Source organism: Salvelinus namaycush, chromosome 1, assembly GCF_016432855.1.
Source record: "Salvelinus namaycush isolate Seneca chromosome 1, SaNama_1.0, whole genome shotgun sequence".
NCBI lineage: Eukaryota > Metazoa > Chordata > Actinopteri > Salmoniformes > Salmonidae > Salvelinus > Salvelinus namaycush.
The window spans coordinates 77,798,767-77,818,381 of NC_052307.1; the positions used below are offsets into that span (position 1 = coordinate 77,798,767).

The 19,615-nt window shown below is 44.7% G+C and overlaps 1 protein-coding gene across 1 annotated transcript; it reads left to right on the plus strand.

Moving 5' to 3' along the window:
- Nucleotides 1-307: 307 nt before the first annotated feature.
- On the plus strand, nt 308-19,586 carry LOC120049453 (cellular retinoic acid-binding protein 1). The gene is made up of 4 exons (XM_038995722.1): nt 308-536; nt 2,026-2,204; nt 2,539-2,652; nt 19,061-19,586. The coding sequence occupies exons 1-4, from the start codon at nt 467-469 to the stop codon at nt 19,115-19,117; spliced, it is 420 nt and encodes a 139-aa protein (XP_038851650.1). The 5' UTR covers nt 308-466; the 3' UTR covers nt 19,118-19,586.
- The last annotated feature ends 29 nt before the right edge of the window (nt 19,587-19,615 follow it).

The following is a 19,615-nucleotide window of genomic DNA, read 5'->3' on the forward strand; positions in this document are numbered from 1 at the left end:
ACGAGACCACCTGAACCCCTGTCCATCTGTCATTTAAAATGGTCTTTAAGAGGAGGACATTTCACTCACTACAGGACTAGAGAGAAGCATGCTGTGAGGGGTTATTACAGAGAGAGAGAGAGGAGCATGCTGTGAGGGGTTATTACAGAGAGAGAGAGAGGAGCATGCTGTGAGGGGTTATTACAGAGAGAGAGAGAGGAGCATGCTGTGAGGGGTTATTACAGAGAGAGAGAGAGGAGCATGCTGTGAGGGGTTATTACAGAGAGAGAGAGAGAAGCATGCTGTGAGGGGTTATTACAGAGAGAGAGAGAGGAGCATGCTGTGAGGGGTTATTACAGAGAGAGAGAAAGGAAGGGAGGGTGAAAGGGAGAGCGTAGGGAAGGGATAGCGGGACAGTGAGCTGAGGAGATACAGAGCATATCAAGAGGCAGAGAGAGACCGGTACACATCGAGCCTTCCCAAGAAAATGACCAATTTCGCAGGCACTTGGAAAATGAGAAGCAGTGAGAATTTTGATGAACTACTCAAAGCACTTGGTAAGATGTCTATAGTTCTTACCTTCTATCATTAAGAGCTATTTGAAATAATAAATACTTAACAATATGCTATCAAAATCCTAACTGTTCTTTCTCTATTGTGTCCGACTACCAAACGCATCATTATTTTCGTCTGTGTTCTATTATTTGGGGAAATATTTTTCAAAAACAATAATTGGGAGAGGCCACAGGGTGTGTGACGTCTTGATCATCAGTTTTAGGATCATCCCAGCATGTATTAATCCATTTGAGCTGCATTTTATGTTGTCATTTGTTGAAATTCCGAAAGTCAACTGAGTTGGGCATGTATAAAAAAAAAAAAAAGAATAGAAAATGTACACAAGGTGCACATGTAATACATATTATTATACATATACATATTACAAATCACTTAAGCTTGATCTTGCGTGTTGTTTCCTGCCATAGAATAGTCATCTTTTCAGTGAAAGCAGTGAGGGTGGATCATCCCAAAGCTGTACTGTTGAGCCCAGCTGGTGTGGAATAGATGAGACAATCCACTGTGTATGTTTTCTCAAATACGTCTCCTGTGACTGCACTGAGATCTCACTTAATCTGAGCTCTAGGTATTGGCTTGGACAAAACTTTGGCTTTTGGTGCCATTGTTTTTTTCATTTTCATCGAGGAACAAAGAGATGAGAGGAGAAAAAAAGGTGAAAAGATTGAACTCCTCTCCTCTGGGGAACTCAAGTACACAGATTGTAGTTTTAAATGAGAGCAATAAGACTAGTACTGAAGGATACAGTATTTGAGAGCGAGAGAGCAGCTCTGAAAACATATGCAGAGGGGAATGAATGGAAACAGCAAGACATTTTTTCATCCAATTGGTTAAATTGCAACTGTGTGACACAGCCAACTAGCGCCATAATAACTTGTTGGAGGAATCCATCAGTCTGCAGGAGAGCTAAACAAAGCTAATGACTCCAGCATTCCTTGTTTTCATCACCTTGTCATAGCGTCCACCCATATTTGCAACATCTGCTGATAACCATCTCATTTGCAGTTGCTTGCCTTGAGAACTCTGTATATAACTTGAATACCTACAGTGCACCATTGATATCTTCTCACACTCCTAGAACCTTCTGTCTACCATGACTTTGTCACAAATAGGTAACACTGCCACTATGCATTCCTCTTGTAAATAAGCACAACCTACACCTTTGAAAGTGGAATTCAGTATTGTTTTCCTTCTATCAATGGCGCCAGGAGGAGACAGAAATGTAACTGTACTCATCCTTGAATTAGGTGAGGATAGGAGCAAACATGACATACCAAATGTCAGTACAAGTCAAACGATAGCCCCGTGAAGCCGTATTGTCACCATGGGTTCAACCCAGTGGCATGTCAAGGTTGTGTACAGTCAGTTGTCATAACCTGACAAAGTCAAAACTGATCAATGACACATGCAATTGGTTATGCAGCACTTATGACCGTTAAAGTAAGCGTAATGACAGGTGTCATTTGCCCACAGGCGTCAATGCTATGTTGAGGAAGGTGGCTGGTGCCGCGGCGTCCAAACCTCACGTGGAGATCAGGCAGAATGGGGAGCAGTTCTACATCAAGACCTCCACCACCGTGCGCACCACCGAGATCAACTTCCTCATAGGCCAGGAGTTCAATGAGGAGACGGTAGATGGCAGGAAGTGCAAGGTAAAGTCTCTGAGTCTGCCCCCATATAATGTAAAGGTAGTCTGCCACCATACAATGTAATGGTAGTCTCTGCCACTATACAATGTAAAGGTAGTCTCTGCCCCATACAATGTAAAGGTAGTCTCTGCCCCCATACAATGTAAAGGTAATGTCCCAATCCTATTCAGATAGCCTTTGTACGGATGAAGGAAAGGAGACAAGCAGAGGAAGCTACATTGAGACGCAGCCCATGTTCACTCATCCAGATCAGATCCCCTTCAGATAAGTGAGGACAGGAAAGTACATGGATGTATTGACATGGACCCTCTTCATTGCATTACACTCATATCAACAGAGCCTGGCCACATGGGAGACCGAGAGCAAAATGTACTGCAGGCAGACTCTCCTGGATGGCAACGGCCCAAGGACCTTCTGGACCAGAGAGCTGAAGGGAGATGAACTCATACTGGTGAGGAAGTTTGTGACTAAAGAAAGGTAGTAGGCAAGGCTGTCATGTCAGGCCCCCTCAGTTTTATCTATTTGTACACTGAAACTATAGAAGAGTGTTCCTTTCACAAATAATTCATAGTCCAGTGTGTGTGTAGAGTCCAGTGTGTGTGTGGGTAGAGTCCAGTGTGTGTGTGTGTGGGTAGAGTCCAGTGTGTGTGTGTGTGGGTAGAGTCCAGTATGTGTGTGTGTGGGTAGAGTCCAGTGTGTGTGTGTGTGTGGGTAGAGTCCAGTGTGTGGGTAGAGTCCAGTGTGTGTGTGTGTGTGTGTGGGTAGAGTCCAGTGTGTGTGTAGGGTGGTAGAGTCCTGTGTGTTTGTGTGGGTAGAGTCCCGTGTGTGTAGGTAGAGTTCAGTGTGTGTGTAGGTAGAGTCCAGTGTGTGTGTGTGTGTGGGTAGAGTCCAGTGTGTGTGTGTGGGTAGAGTCCAGTGTGTGTGTGTGTGTGTGGGTAGAGTCCAGTGTTGTGTGGGTAGAGTCCAGTGTGTGTGTGTGTGTGGGTAGAGTCCAGTGTGTGTGTGTGTGTGGGTAGAGTCCAGTGTGTGTGTGTGTGTGGGTAGAGTCCAGTGTGTGTGTGTGTGTGTGTGGGTAGAGTCCAGTGTGTGTGTGTGTGTGGGTAGAGTCCAGTGTGTGTGTGTGTGTGTGTGGGTAGAGTCCAGTGTGTGTGTGTGTGTGGGTAGAGTCCAGTGTGTGTGTGTGTGTGTGGGTAGAGTCCAGTGTGTGTGTGTGTGTGGGTAGAGTCCAGTGTGTGTGTGTGTGTGGGTAGAGTCCAGTGTGTGTGTGTGTGTGGGTAGAGTCCAGTGTGTGTGTGTGTGTGGGTAGAGTCCAGTGTGTGTGTGTGTGTGGGTAGAGTCCAGTGTGTGTGTGTGTGTGTGGGTAGAGTCCAGTGTGTGTGTGTGTGTGGGTAGAGTCCAGTGTGTGTGTGTGTGTGTGGGTAGAGTCCAGTGTGTGTGTGGGTAGAGTCGTGTGTGTGTGTGTGTGTGTGTGGGTAGAGTCCAGTGTGTGTGTGTGTGTGTGTGGGTAGAGTCCAGTGTGTGTGTGTGTGTGTGTGGGTAGAGTCCAGTGTGTGTGTGTGTGGGTAGAGTCCAGTGTGTGTGTGTGGGTAGAGTCCAGTGTGTGTGTGTGTGTGTGGGTAGAGTCCAGTGTGTGTGTGTGTGTGTGTGTGTGTGGGTAGAGTCCAGTGTGTGTGTGTGTGGGTAGAGTCCAGTGTGTGTGTGTGTGTGGGTAGAGTCCAGTGTGTGTGTGTGTAGAGTCCAGTGTGTGTGTGGGTAGAGTCCAGTGTGTGTGTGTGTGTGGGTAGAGTCCAGTGTGTGTGTGTAGAGTCCAGTGTGTGTGTGTGTGTGTGTGTGGGTAGAGTCCAGTGTGTGTGTGTGTGTGTGGGTAGAGTCCAGTGTGTGTGTGTGTATGGGTAGAGTCCAGTGTGTGGGTAGAGTCCAGTGTGTGTGTGTGTGTGTGTGTGTGTGTGTGGGTAGAGTCCAGTGTGTGTGTGTGTGGGTAGAGTCCAGTGTGTGTGTGTGTGGGTAGAGTCCAGTGTGTGTGTGTGGGGGGGTAGAGTCCAGTGTGTGTAGGTAGAGTCCAGTGTGTGTGTGGGTAGAGTCCAGTGTGTGTGTGTGTGGGTAGAGTCCAGTGTGTGTGTGTGTGTGTGTGTGGGTAGAGTCCAGTGTGTGTGTGTGTGTGTGTGGGTAGAGTCCAGTGTGTGTGTAGAGTCCAGTGTGTGTGTGTGTGTGTAGAGTCCAGAGTGTGTGTGTGTGTGTAGAGTCCAGTGTGTGTGTAGAGTCCAGAGTGTGTGTGGGTAGAGTCCAGAGTGTGTGTGGGTAGAGTCCAGTGTGTGTGTGTGTGTGTGTGTGTGTGTGTGTGTGTGTAGAGTCCAGTGTGTGTGTGGAGTCCAGTGTGTGTGTAGAGTCCAGTGTGTGTAGAGTCCAGGGTGTGTAGAGTCCAGGGTGTGTGTGTGTGTGTAGAGTCCAGTGTGTGTGTGTGTAGAGTCCAGTGTGTGTAGAGTCCAGGGTGTGTGTGTGTGTGTAGAGTCCAGGGTGTGTAGAGTCCAGGGTGTGTGTATAGAGTCAGTGTGTGTAGAGTCCAGGGTGTGTAGAGTCCAGTGTGTGTAGAGAGTGTGTGTGTGTGTGTAGAGTCCAGTGTGTGTGTGTGTGTGTGTGTGTAGAGTCCAGTGTGTGTGTGGAGTCCAGTGTGTGTAGAGTCCAGGGTGTGTGTGTAGAGTCCAGTGTGTGTAGAGTCCAGGGTGTGTAGAGTCCAGGGTGTGTGTATAGAGTCAGTGCAAGAGAGTTGGTGCAAAAATAAAGGGTCAATGCAGGTAGTCTGGGTAGCCATTTGATTAGCTATTTAGCAGTCTAATGGCTTGGGGGTAGAAGTGCGTCCTGTTGGTTCCAGACTTGGTGTACTGGTACCCCACACTGTTAGTGTTAACACTTCATTCTGAACCCAAAAGAGAGTAGGCCTGCACTTCATACTATTCCCCAAGAGATTATACTGTAGGTTCAAACAGACGCTTGACATCAAAGCTAAGACAAGCTTTTCCCCCAGAACACTCCGTATGATGGACGCTGCTCTGCACAGGCTAACTCAGAAACCACTGTTACGAACACCTCTGAAAGGGTTCCTGAGGGATTTCAAAGCTTGCTCTTTGATGTATTGGTACAGGCTGATATTATACTGCACAAAAATATATGTTTGCTGTTAAGCTCCTCACATACCAGGTCCTTACATCCATCAAAAACACTTCTTGACTTCTTCACGGAACTGGCTTTCATATTAAAAAGAAAATGTGCTTTCTGTAAACTTCTGGCCTGTTTTAAATTTATAGACCAGATTGACAACAGTAAATGGGGCCAATAACCTTAGATTCCAGTTTATAAGTGATGAGGATAACCTCGTTATTGACTCTTACAAAGCCCAGAGGGAAATCAAGAGGAAAACCTCTGTGTAAGGGACTCCTTTCTGGATAGCATGCTTGGACTTTGCAACACACATGAAATGTGTGTGTTTCAACTCAAGGGTGTGTAGTTCTGTGCATATTGAGCCATATGATAGGTCTGTGAGGCCGTTGTTGGACAACGGTCTGATTGTTTAGAGATGGGATCATGAGGTTGGCTCAGAGTTTTGTCCAATATTAGAGGGAGAGGTCAGTGTAACGTGTTGTTTTTTTGATGTCAAACATATTTCCCGCTAGGCACACACAATCTTGTGTTTTACTGTGGAGGAAAATACTTTTTCACTAAATGCTCAACTTGGTAGGGTCTCAAAAGGTGGGAACCATGACTTTTTCTTATTGAATTACTGCAATATGGAGAAAGTCACCAATGCACTGCATCTGCTCATCCACATGCAGCAAAACCCATTGGATGACAAACAAGGTGCCACGATACACTTCTTCCCAGGTCCCACACATCGAAAAACAAACCTCTTGAAAGGTTGATCCCCCACATAACTCCAGAATTTTGTTTTCACAGGCAATGGATCTAAATTTGAACAATTCGTTTATTAATTCCAGGGAGCTAATGGGCAGCGCCTCATCCTCCACTAAAACAAGCCTGCTCTCCTTCCGGTGACAAAGGAATCTGGACCTGGCCAGGAAAACGTAAATGCAGGTGGCTCATGTCAAAGCATCTATGAGCTGATGAGGAAATTAATGATGAGGAAGGGAAGGAGGGATGGAGGGGGGTTGGGGGAAGGAAAGTAATGAAGACAGTATGTTCTGGCTTTACTGTATCCAGTGATGTAAGACGGATGGAGTCTAGGATGTGTTCAATAGCATGGAGAAATCTCAGGGGACTAGTTTAGTTTAATAGGACGGGCAGCAGGGGATGTGCCTCTAGTTACTCTGATACTGCATGTGTTCATGACTGACACACTGTTCATGTTATCTACCATGCTGTTGTCCTGTAGTTACTGACTGACACACTGTTCACGTTATCTACCATGCTGTTGTCCTGTAGTTACTGACTGACACACTGTTCATGTTATCTACCATGCTGTTGTCCTGTAGTTCCTGACTGACACACTGTTCACGTTATCTACCATGCTGTTGTCCTGTAGTTACTGACTGACACACTGTTCATGTTATCTACCATGCTGTTGTCCTGTAGTTACTGTCACACTGTTCACGTTATCTACCATGCTGTTGTCCTGTAGTTCCTGACTGACACACTGTTCACGTTATCTACCATGCTGTTGTCCTGTAGTTCCTGACTGACACACTGTTCACGTTATCTACCATGCTGTTGTCCTGTAGTTACTGACTGACACACTGTTCACGTTATCTACCATGCTGTTGTCCTGTAGTTCCTGACTGACACACTGTTCACGTTATCTACCATGCTGTTGTCCTGTAGTTACTGACTGACACACTGTTCACGTTATCTACCATGCTGTTGTCCTGTAGTTACTGACTGACACACTGTTCACGTTATCTACCATGCTGTTGTCCTGTAGTTACTGACTGACACACTGTTCACGGTATCTACCATGCTGTTGTCCTGTAGTTACTGACTGACACACTGTTCACGGTATCTACCATGCTGTTGTCCTGTAGTTACTGACTGACACACTGTTCATGTTATCTACCATGCTGTTGTCCTGTAGTTACTGACACACTGTTCACGTTATCTACCATGCTGTTGTCCTGTAGTTACTGACTGACACACTGTTCACGTTATCTACCATGCTGTTGTCCTGTAGTTACTGACTGACACACTGTTCATGTTATCTACCATGCTGTTGTCCTGTAGTTACTGACTGACACACTGTTCATGTTATCTACCATGCTGTTGTCCTGTAGTTCCTGACTGACACACTGTTCATGTTATCTACCATGCTGTTGTCCTGTAGTTACTGACTGACACACTGTTCACGTTATCTACCATGCTGTTGTCCTGTAGTTCCTGACTGACACACTGTTCACGGTATCTACCATGCTGTTGTCCTGTAGTTACTGACTGACACACTGTTCACGTTATCTACCATGCTGTTGTCCTGTAGTTACTGACTGACACACTGTTCACGTTATCTACCATGCTGTTGTCCTGTAGTTACTGACTGACACACTGTTCACGTTATCTACCATGCTGTTGTCCTGTAGTTACTGACTGACACACTGTTCACGTTATCTACCATGCTGTTGTCCTGTAGTTACTGACTGACACACTGTTCACGTTATCTACCATGCTGTTGTCCTGTAGTTACTGACTGTCACACTGTTCACGTTATCTACCATGCTGTTGTCCTGTAGTTACTGACTGACACACTGTTCATGTTATCTACCATGCTGTTGTCCTGTAGTTACTGACACACTGTTCACGGTATCTACCATGCTGTTGTCCTGTAGTTCCTGACTGACACACTGTTCACGTTATCTACCATGCTGTTGTCCTGTAGTTCCTGACTGACACACTGTTCATGTTATCTACCATGCTGTTGTCCTGTAGTTACTGTCACACTGTTCACGTTATCTACCATGCTGTTGTCCTGTAGTTCCTGACTGACACACTGTTCATGTTATCTACCATGCTGTTGTCCTGTAGTTCCTGACTGACACACTGTTCACGTTATCTACCATGCTGTTGTCCTGTAGTTACTGACTGACACACTGTTCACGTTATCTACCATGCTGTTGTCCTGTAGTTCCTGACTGACACACTGTTCACGTTATCTACCATGCTGTTGTCCTGTAGTTACTGACTGACACACTGTTCATGTTATCTACCATGCTGTTGTCCTGTAGTTACTGACTGACACACTGTTCACGTTATCTACCATGCTGTTGTCCTGTAGTTACTGACTGACACACTGTTCATGTTATCTACCATGCTGTTGTCCTGTAGTTACTGACTGACACACTGTTCATGTTATCTACCATGCTGTTGTCCTGTAGTTACTGACTGACACACTGTTCATGTTATCTACCATGCTGTTGTCCTGTAGTTACTGACTGTCACACTGTTCACGTTATCTACCATGCTGTTGTCCTGTAGTTACTGACTGACACACTGTTCATGTTATCTACCATGCTGTTGTCCTGTAGTTACTGACTGACACACTGTTCACGTTATCTACCATGCTGTTGTCCTGTAGTTACTGACTGACACACTGTTCACGGTATCTACCATGCTGTTGTCCTGTAGTTACTGACTGACACACTGTTCATGTTATCTACCATGCTGTTGTCCTGTAGTTCCTGACTGACACACTGTTCACGTTATCTACCATGCTGTTGTCCTGTAGTTACTGACTGACACACTGTTCACGTTATCTACCATGCTGTTGTCCTGTAGTTACTGACTGACACACTGTTCATGTTATCTACCATGCTGTTGTCCTGTAGTTACTGTCACACTGTTCACGTTATCTACCATGCTGTTGTCCTGTAGTTACTGACTGACACACTGTTCATGTTATCTACCATGCTGTTGTCCTGTAGTTACTGACTGACACACTGTTCATGTTATCTACCATGCTGTTGTCCTGTAGTTCCTGACTGACACACTGTTCATGTTATCTACCATGCTGTTGTCCTGTAGTTACTGACTGACACACTGTTCACGTTATCTACCATGCTGTTGTCCTGTAGTTACTGACTGTCACACTGTTCATGTTATCTACCATGCTGTTGTCCTGTAGTTCCTGACTGACACACTGTTCATGTTATCTACCATGCTGTTGTCCTGTAGTTACTGACTGACACACTGTTCACGTTATCTACCATGCTGTTGTCCTGTAGTTCCTGACTGACACACTGTTCACGGTATCTACCATGCTGTTGTCCTGTAGTTACTGACTGACACACTGTTCACGTTATCTACCATGCTGTTGTCCTGTAGTTACTGACTGACACACTGTTCACGTTATCTACCATGCTGTTGTCCTGTAGTTACTGACTGACACACTGTTCACGTTATCTACCATGCTGTTGTCCTGTAGTTACTGACTGACACACTGTTCACGTTATCTACCATGCTGTTGTCCTGTAGTTACTGACTGACACACTGTTCACGTTATCTACCATGCTGTTGTCCTGTAGTTACTGACTGTCACCCTGTTCATGTTATCTACCATGCTGTTGTCCTGTAGTTCCTGACTGACACACTGTTCATGTTATCTACCATGCTGTTGTCCTGTAGTTACTGACTGACACACTGTTCACGTTATCTACCATGCTGTTGTCCTGTAGTTCCTGACTGACACACTGTTCACGGTATCTACCATGCTGTTGTCCTGTAGTTACTGACTGACACACTGTTCACGTTATCTACCATGCTGTTGTCCTGTAGTTACTGACTGACACACTGTTCACGTTATCTACCATGCTGTTGTCCTGTAGTTACTGACTGACACACTGTTCACGTTATCTACCATGCTGTTGTCCTGTAGTTACTGACTGACACACTGTTCACGTTATCTACCATGCTGTTGTCCTGTAGTTACTGACTGACACACTGTTCACGTTATCTACCATGCTGTTGTCCTGTAGTTACTGACTGTCACACTGTTCACGTTATCTACCATGCTGTTGTCCTGTAGTTACTGACTGTCACACTGTTCACGTTATCTACCATGCTGTTGTCCTGTAGTTACTGACTGTCACACTGTTCATGTTATCTACAATGCTGTTGTCCTGTAGTTACTGACTGTCACACTGTTCATGTTATCTACCATGCTGTTGTCCTGTAGTTACTGACTGTCACACTGTTCACGTTATCTACCATGCTGTTGTCCTGTAGTTACTGACTGTCACACTGTTCATGTTATCTACCATGCTGTTGTCCTGTAGTTACTGACTGACACACTGTTCACGTTATCTACCATGCTGTTGTCCTGTAGTTACTGACTGACACACTGTTCATGTTACCTACCATGCTGTTGTCCTGTAGTTACTGACTGACACACTGTTCATGTTATCTACCATGCTGTTGTCCTGTAGTTACTGACTGACACACTGTTCACGTTATCTACCATGCTGTTGTCCTGTAGTTACTGACTGACACACTGTTCACGGTATCTACCATACTGTTGTCCTGTAGTTACTGACTGACACACTGTTCACGGTATCTACCATGCTGTTGTCCTGTAGTTACTGACTGTCACACTGTTCACGGTATCTACCATGCTGTTGTCATGTAGTTACTGACTGACACACTGTTCACGGTATCTACCATGCTGTTGTCCTGTAGTTACTGACTGTCACACTGTTCACGTTATCTACCATGCTGTTGTCCTGTAGTTCCTGACTGACACACTGTTCACGGTATCTACCATGCTGTTGTCCTGTAGTTACTGACTGACACACTGTTCACGGTATCTACCATGCTGTTGTCCTGTAGTTACTGACTGTCACACTGTTCACGTTATCTACCATGCTGTTGTCCTGTAGTTCCTGACTGTCACACTGTTCACGGTATCTACCATGCTGTTGTCCTGTAGTTACTGACTGTCACACTGTTCACGGTATCTACCATGCTGTTGTCCTGTAGTTACTGACTGTCACACTGTTCACGTTATCTACCATGCTGTTGTCCTGTAGTTACTGTCACACTGTTCACGTTATCTACCATGCTGTTGTCCTGTAGTTACTGACTGACACACTGTTCACGTTATCTACCATGCTGTTGTCCTGTAGTTACTGACTGACACACTGTTCATGTTACCTACCATGCTGTTGTCCTGTAGTTACTGACTGTCACACTGTTCACGGTATCTACCATGCTGTTGTCCTGTAGTTACTGACTGACACACTGTTCACGGTATCTACCATGCTGTTGTCCTGTAGTTACTGACTGACACACTGTTCACGTTATCTACCATGCTGTTGTCCTGTAGTTACTGACTGTCACACTGTTCACGGTATCTACCATGCTGTTGTCCTGTAGTTACTGACTGACACACTGTTCACGTTATCTACCATGCTGTTGTCCTGTAGTTACTGACTGTCACACTGTTCACGGTATCTACCATGCTGTTGTCCTGTAGTTACTGACTGTCACACTGTTCACGTTATCTACCATGCTGTTGTCCTGTAGTTACTGACTGTCACACTGTTCACGGTATCTACCATGCTGTTGTCCTGTAGTTACTGACTGACACACTGTTCACGTTATCTACCATGCTGTTGTCCTGTAGTTACTGTCACACTGTTCATGTTATCTACCATGCTGTTGTCCTGTAGTTCCTGACTGACACACTGTTCACGGTATCTACCATGCTGTTGTCCTGTAGTTACTGACTGACACACTGTTCACGGTATCTACCATGCTGTTGTCCTGTAGTTACTGACTGTCACACTGTTCACGTTATCTACCATGCTGTTGTCCTGTAGTTACTGACTGTCACACTGTTCACGGTATCTACCATGCTGTTGTCCTGTAGTTACTGACTGTCACACTGTTCACGGTATCTACCATGCTGTTGTCCTGTAGTTACTGACTGTCACACTGTTCACGTTATCTACCATGCTGTTGTCCTGTAGTGACTGTCACACTGTTCACGTTATCTACCATGCTGTTGTCCTGTAGTTACTGACTGACACACTGTTCACGTTATCTACCATGCTGTTGTCCTGTAGTTACTGACTGACACACTGTTCATGTTACCTACCATGCTGTTGTCCTGTAGTTACTGACTGTCACACTGTTCACGGTATCTACCATGCTGTTGTCCTGTAGTTACTGACTGACACACTGTTCACGGTATCTACCATGCTGTTGTCCTGTAGTTACTGACTGACACACTGTTCACGTTATCTACCATGCTGTTGTCCTGTAGTTACTGACTGTCACACTGTTCACGGTATCTACCATGCTGTTGTCCTGTAGTTACTGACTGACACACTGTTCACGTTATCTACCATGCTGTTGTCCTGTAGTTACTGACTGTCACACTGTTCACGGTATCTACCATGCTGTTGTCCTGTAGTTACTGACTGTCACACTGTTCACGGTATCTACCATGCTGTTGTCCTGTAGTTACTGACTGTCACACTGTTCACGGTATCTACCATGCTGTTGTCCTGTAGTTACTGACTGACACACTGTTCACGTTATCTACCATGCTGTTGTCCTGTAGTTACTGTCACACTGTTCACGTTATCTACCATGCTGTTGTCCTGTAGTTACTGACTGACACACTGTTCACGTTATCTACCATGCTGTTGTCCTGTAGTTACTGACTGACACACTGTTCACGTTATCTACCATGCTGTTGTCCTATAGTTACTGACTGTCACACTGTTCACGTTATCTACCATGCTGTTGTCCTGTAGTTCCTGACTGACACACTGTTCACGGTATCTACCATGCTGTTGTCCTGTAGTTACTGACTGTCACACTGTTCACGGTATCTACCATGCTGTTGTCCTGTAGTTACTGACTGACACACTGTTCACGGTATCTACCATGCTGTTGTCCTGTAGTTACTGACTGTCACACTGTTCACGGTATCTACCATGCTGTTGTCCTGTAGTTACTGACTGACACACTGTTCACGGTATCTACCATGCTGTTGTCCTGTAGTTACTGACTGACACACTGTTCACGTTATCTACCATGCTGTTGTCCTGTAGTTACTGACTGTCACACTGTTCACGGTATCTACCATGCTGTTGTCCTGTAGTTACTGACTGACACACTGTTCACGTTATCTACCATGCTGTTGTCCTGTAGTTACTGACTGACACACTGTTCACGGTATCTACCATGCTGTTGTCCTGTAGTTACTGACTGTCACACTGTTCACGGTATCTACCATGCTGTTGTCCTGTAGTTACTGACTGTCACACTGTTCACGGTATCTACCATGCTGTTGTCCTGTAGTTACTGACTGACACACTGTTCACGTTATCTACCATGCTGTTGTCCTGTAGTTACTGTCACACTGTTCACGTTATCTACCATGCTGTTGTCCTGTAGTTACTGACTGACACACTGTTCACGTTATCTACCATGCTGTTGTCCTGTAGTTACTGACTGACACACTGTTCACGTTATCTACCATGCTGTTGTCCTATAGTTACTGACTGTCACACTGTTCACGTTATCTACCATGCTGTTGTCCTGTAGTTCCTGACTGACACACTGTTCACGGTATCTACCATGCTGTTGTCCTGTAGTTACTGACTGACACACTGTTCACGGTATCTACCATGCTGTTGTCCTGTAGTTACTGACTGACACACTGTTCACGGTATCTACCATGCTGTTGTCCTGTAGTTACTGACTGACACACTGTTCACGTTATCTACCATGCTGTTGTCCTGTAGTTACTGACTGACACACTGTTCACGTTATCTACCATGCTGTTGTCCTGTAGTTACTGACTGACACACTGTTCATGTTATCTACCATGCTGTTGTCCTGTAGTTACTGACTGTCACACTGTTCACGGTATCTACCATGCTGTTGTCCTGTAGTTACTGACTGACACACTGTTCACGGTATCTACCATGCTGTTGTCCTGTAGTTACTGACTGACACACTGTTCACGTTATCTACCATGCTGTTGTCCTGTAGTTACTGACTGACACACTGTTCACGTTATCTACCATGCTGTTGTCCTGTAGTTACTGACTGACACACTGTTCATGTTATCTACCATGCTGTTGTCCTGTAGTTACTGACTGTCACACTGTTCACGTTATCTACCATGCTGTTGTCCTGTAGTTACTGACTGACACACTGTTCATGTTATCTACCATGCTGTTGTCCTGTAGTTACTGACTGACACACTGTTCACGTTATCTACCATGCTGTTGTCCTGTAGTTACTGACTGACACACTGTTCACGTTATCTACCATGCTGTTGTCCTGTAGTTACTGACTGTCACACTGTTCACGGTATCTACCATGCTGTTGTCCTGTAGTTACTGACACACTGTTCATGTTATCTACCATGCTGTTGTCCTGTAGTTACTGACTGACACACTGTTCACGTTATCTACCATGCTGTTGTCCTGTAGTTACTGACTGACACACTGTTCACGTTATCTACCATGCTGTTGTCCTGTAGTTACTGACTGTCACACTGTTCACGGTATCTACCATGCTGTTGTCCTGTAGTTACTGACTGACACACTGTTCATGTTATCTACCATGCTGTTGTCCTGTAGTTACTGACTGTCACACTGTTCACGGTATCTACCATGCTGTTGTCCTGTAGTTACTGACTGACACACTGTTCATGTTACCTACCATGCTGTTGTCCTGTAGTTACTGACTGACACACTGTTCACGTTATCTACCATGCTGTTGTCCTGTAGTTACTGACTGACACACTGTTCACGTTATCTACCATGCTGTTGTCCTGTAGTTACTGACTGACACACTGTTCACGTTATCTACCATGCTGTTGTCCTGTAGTTACTGACTGACACACTGTTGATGTTATCTACCATGCTGTTGTCCTGTAGTTACTGACTGACACACTGTTCATGTTATCTACCATGCTGTTGTCCTGTAGTTACTGTCACACTGTTCATGTTATCTACCATGCTGTTGTCCTGTAGTTACTGACTGTCACACTGTTCATGTTATCTACCATGCTGTTGTCCTGTAGTTACTGTCACACTGTTCACGTTATCTACCATGCTGTTGTCCTGTAGTTCCTGACTGTCACACTGTTCATGTTATCTACCATGCTGTTGTCCTGTAGTTCCTGACTGTCACACTGTTCATGTTATCTACCATGCTGTTGTCCTGTAGTTACTGTCACACTGTTCATGTTATCTACCATGCTGTTGTCCTGTAGTTACTGTCACACTGTTCATGTTATCTACCATGCTGTTGTCCTGTAGTTACTGTCACACTGTTCACGTTATCTACCATGCTGTTGTCCTGTAGTTACTGTCACACTGTTCATGTTATCTACCATGCTGTTGTCCTGTAGTTACTGTCACACTGTTCATGTTATCTACCATGCTGTTGTCCTGTAGTTACTGTCACACTGTTCACGTTATCTACCATGCTGTTGTCCTGTAGTTCCTGACTGTCACACTGTTCATGTTATCTACCATGCTGTTGTCCTGTAGTTCCTGACTGTCACACTGTTCATGTTATCTACCATGCTGTTGTCCTGTAGTTACTGTCACACTGTTCACGTTATCTACCATGCTGTTGTCCTGTAGTTACTGACTGACACACTGTTCACGGTATCTACCATGCTGTTGTCCTGTAGTTACTGACTGACACACTGTTCACGGTATCTACCATGCTGTTGTCCTGTAGTTACTGACTGACACACTGTTCATGTTATCTACCATGCTGTTGTCCTGTAGTTACTGACTGACACACTGTTCACGTTATCTACCATGCTGTTGTCCTGTAGTTCCTGACTGACACACTGTTCACGTTATCTACCATGCTGTTGTCCTGTAGTTACTGACTGTCACACTGTTCACGTTATCTACCATGCTGTTGTCCTGTAGTTCCTGACTGACACACTGTTCATGTTATCTACCATGCTGTTGTCCTGTAGTTACTGTCACACTGTTCACGTTATCTACCATGCTGTTGTCCTGTAGTTCCTGACTGTCACACTGTTCATGTTATCTACCATGCTGTTGTCCTGTAGTTACTGACTGACACACTGTTCATGTTATCTACCATGCTGTTGTCCTGTAGTTACTGACTGACACACTGTTCATGTTATCTACCATGCTGTTGTCCTGTAGTTACTGTCACACTGTTCACGTTATCTACCATGCTGTTGTCCTGTAGTTACTGACTGTCACACTGTTCATGTTATCTACCATGCTGTTGTCCTGTAGTTACTGTCACACTGTTCATGTTATCTACCATGCTGTTGTCCTGTAGTTACTGTCACACTGTTCATGTTATCTACCATGCTGTTGTCCTGTAGTTACTGTCACACTGTTCATGTTATCTACCATGCTGTTGTCCTGTAGTTACTGACTGTCACACTGTTCACGTTATCTACCATGCTGTTGTCCTGTAGTTCCTGACTGACACACTGTTCACGTTATCTACCATGCTGTTGTCCTGTAGTTCCTGACTGACACACTGTTCATGTTATCTACCATGCTGTTGTCCTGTAGTTACTGACTGACACACTGTTCACGGTATCTACCATGCTGTTGTCCTGTAGTTACTGACTGACACACTGTTCACGTTATCTACCATGCTGTTGTCCTGTAGTTACTGACTGACACACTGTTCATGTTACCTACCATGCTGTTGTCCTGTAGTTACTGACTGTCACACTGTTCACGGTATCTACCATGCTGTTGTCCTGTAGTTACTGACTGTCACACTGTTCATGTTATCTACCATGCTGTTGTCCTGTAGTTACTGACTGTCACACTGTTCATGTTATCTACCATGCTGTTGTCCTGTAGTTACTGTCACACTGTTCACGTTATCTACCATGCTGTTGTCCTGTAGTTACTGACTGTCACACTGTTCATGTTATCTACCATGCTGTTGTCCTGTAGTTACTGACTGTCACACTGTTCATGTTATCTACCATGCTGTTGTCCTGTAGTTACTGACTGACACACTGTTCACGTTATCTACCATGCTGTTGTCCTGTAGTTACTGACACACTGTTCACGTTATCTACCATGCTGTTGTCCTGTAGTTACTGACTGACACACTGTTCATGTTATCTACCATGCTGTTGTCCTGTAGTTCCTGACTGACACACTGTTCATGTTATCTACCATGCTGTTGTCCTGTAGTTACTGACTGTCACACTGTTCATGTTATCTACCATGCTGTTGTCCTGTAGTTACTGACTGACACACTGTTCACGTTATCTACCATGCTGTTGTCCTGTAGTTACTGACTGACACACTGTTCACGTTATCTACCATGCTGTTGTCCTGTAGTTACTGACACACTGTTCATGTTATCTACCATGCTGTTGTCCTGTAGTTACTGACTGACACACTGTTCATGTTATCTACCATGCTGTTGTCCTGTAGTTACTGACTGACACACTGTTCATGTTATCTACCATGCTGTTGTCCTGTAGTTACTGACTGACACACTGTTCACGTTATCTACCATGCTGTTGTCCTGTAGTTACTGACTGACACACTGTTCACGGTATCTACCATGCTGTTGTCCTGTAGTTACTGACTGACACACTGTTCACGTTATCTACCATGCTGTTGTCCTGTAGTTACTGACTGACACACTGTTCATGTTATCTACCATGCTGTTGTCCTGTAGTTCCTGACTGACACACTGTTCATGTTATCTACCATGCTGTTGTCCTGTAGTTACTGACTGACACACTGTTCACGGTATCTACCATGCTGTTGTCCTGTAGTTACTGACTGACACACTGTTCACGTTATCTACCATGCTGTTGTCCTGTAGTTACTGACTGACACACTGTTCACGGTATCTACCATGCTGTTGTCCTGTAGTTCCTGACTGTCACACTGTTCACGGTATCTACCATGCTGTTGTCCTGTAGTTACTGACTGACACACTGTTCATGTTATCTACCATGCTGTTGTCCTGTAGTTACTGACTGACACACTGTTCACGTTATCTACCATGCTGTTGTCCTGTAGTTACTGACTGTCACACTGTTCACGTTATCTACCATGCTGTTGTCCTGTAGTTACTGACTGACACACTGTTCATGTTATCTACCATGCTGTTGTCCTGTAGTTACTGACTGTCACACTGTTCACGTTATCTACCATGCTGTTGTCCTGTAGTTACTCTGATACTGCATGTGTTACTGACTGTCACACTGTTCACGTTATCTACCATGCTGTTGTCCATGCAGGCCTTTACTGCCAGAGGTGTGTGTAGGGTTAAAAGCTACTGGCTGTCTGCCCGCAATAATGTGCCTCATTGATCATGTTGTGTTAGAAAACACCAATGGACCATGACGCATCTCACGTTAATGTCTCCCTGGACACTCGCTGCACACGGCAGATGGCTTCATCTTAGCGCCATTCTTTAAACCTGAATGATATTTACTTTCCTCCCTCCCTGGGTGCTGGGGTAATGATGATCTGTGGTGCTGACAAGTTCGGTTGCAGTCTTGCAGCACCTCTGAAAGTACCATAAATCTTTGAGGGCTCGATGCGCCTCTCGATCATTTCCCCTTTTCCCTCATTCATTCACTGATACTGTAGCAGCTGCCATGTGCCAAATGGACTGTTTTTGGACAGGAAATCTCAACCAGTCGTGTGCTAAAGCAGTCTTCCATTCTGTCACAATGAGAGTTTGAACAAGAAATCTGTTTTTTTATCTCACTTGACACCAGTTATATTTGAGATGAACACAAAATGGTCCTGTGTTCTTATCTGAAGGTTCAAAATCTGATCTACAACAGCAGGAAGCACTTCTGTTGATGAGATAACTGGAATCTTTTGTCCCTTTCCCTTCTTTTTCAGACCTTTGGGGCAGACGACGTGGTTTGCACACGGATTTACGTACGAGAAAATAAATAACGTAGCTTCAGGACCGACCAGGACCATCATAATGGGCTCCATCCCCCTTCGTACAGCTGCAATAACTCTCCAATACATCCATCTTCAGAGAAATATTTCATAGCATCATATATCAGATTAAACAGACATTTACCATGCTTCATATAACTAGACCAAACATGCAATTGTATTTAGACATTGTTTCTCATGCCAACTGCCACTTTAATAAAACAATGTTTCGTCCTTACAGTGTTTTGTCAGTATTGGCAATAAGAGACAATATACATACAATTTCAATATATTGTATTATTTGTCTGGTGTCAAGGAAATGTCTAAAGAAATACATCTGCTTGTATCAAGACAAACGTCAGGTAGGAAAATGATTCACTTCATTCTAAGTTTAGGTGACCTATTGCTTTAACATGCAGAAATGTCACGGCAACAACCCGGAACCAAAAAGGAGCATCAGAGATTTGTCCAATCAGAACAGATGCAGCCGATGTACCTCTTGTTCAAGCA

Excerpts from the sequence above, each read along its gene's own strand:
- LOC120049453 (XM_038995722.1), top strand. The coding sequence starts at position 467 with ATGACCAATTTCGCAGGCACTTGGAAAATGAGAAGCAGTGAGAATTTT. Across the intron at positions 2,205-2,538 it reads TAGATGGCAGGAAGTGCAAG|AGCCTGGCCACATGGGAGAC; the intron begins GTAAAGTCTCTG and ends TCATATCAACAG. Across the intron at positions 2,653-19,060 it reads AGGGAGATGAACTCATACTG|ACCTTTGGGGCAGACGACGT; the intron begins GTGAGGAAGTTT and ends CTTCTTTTTCAG.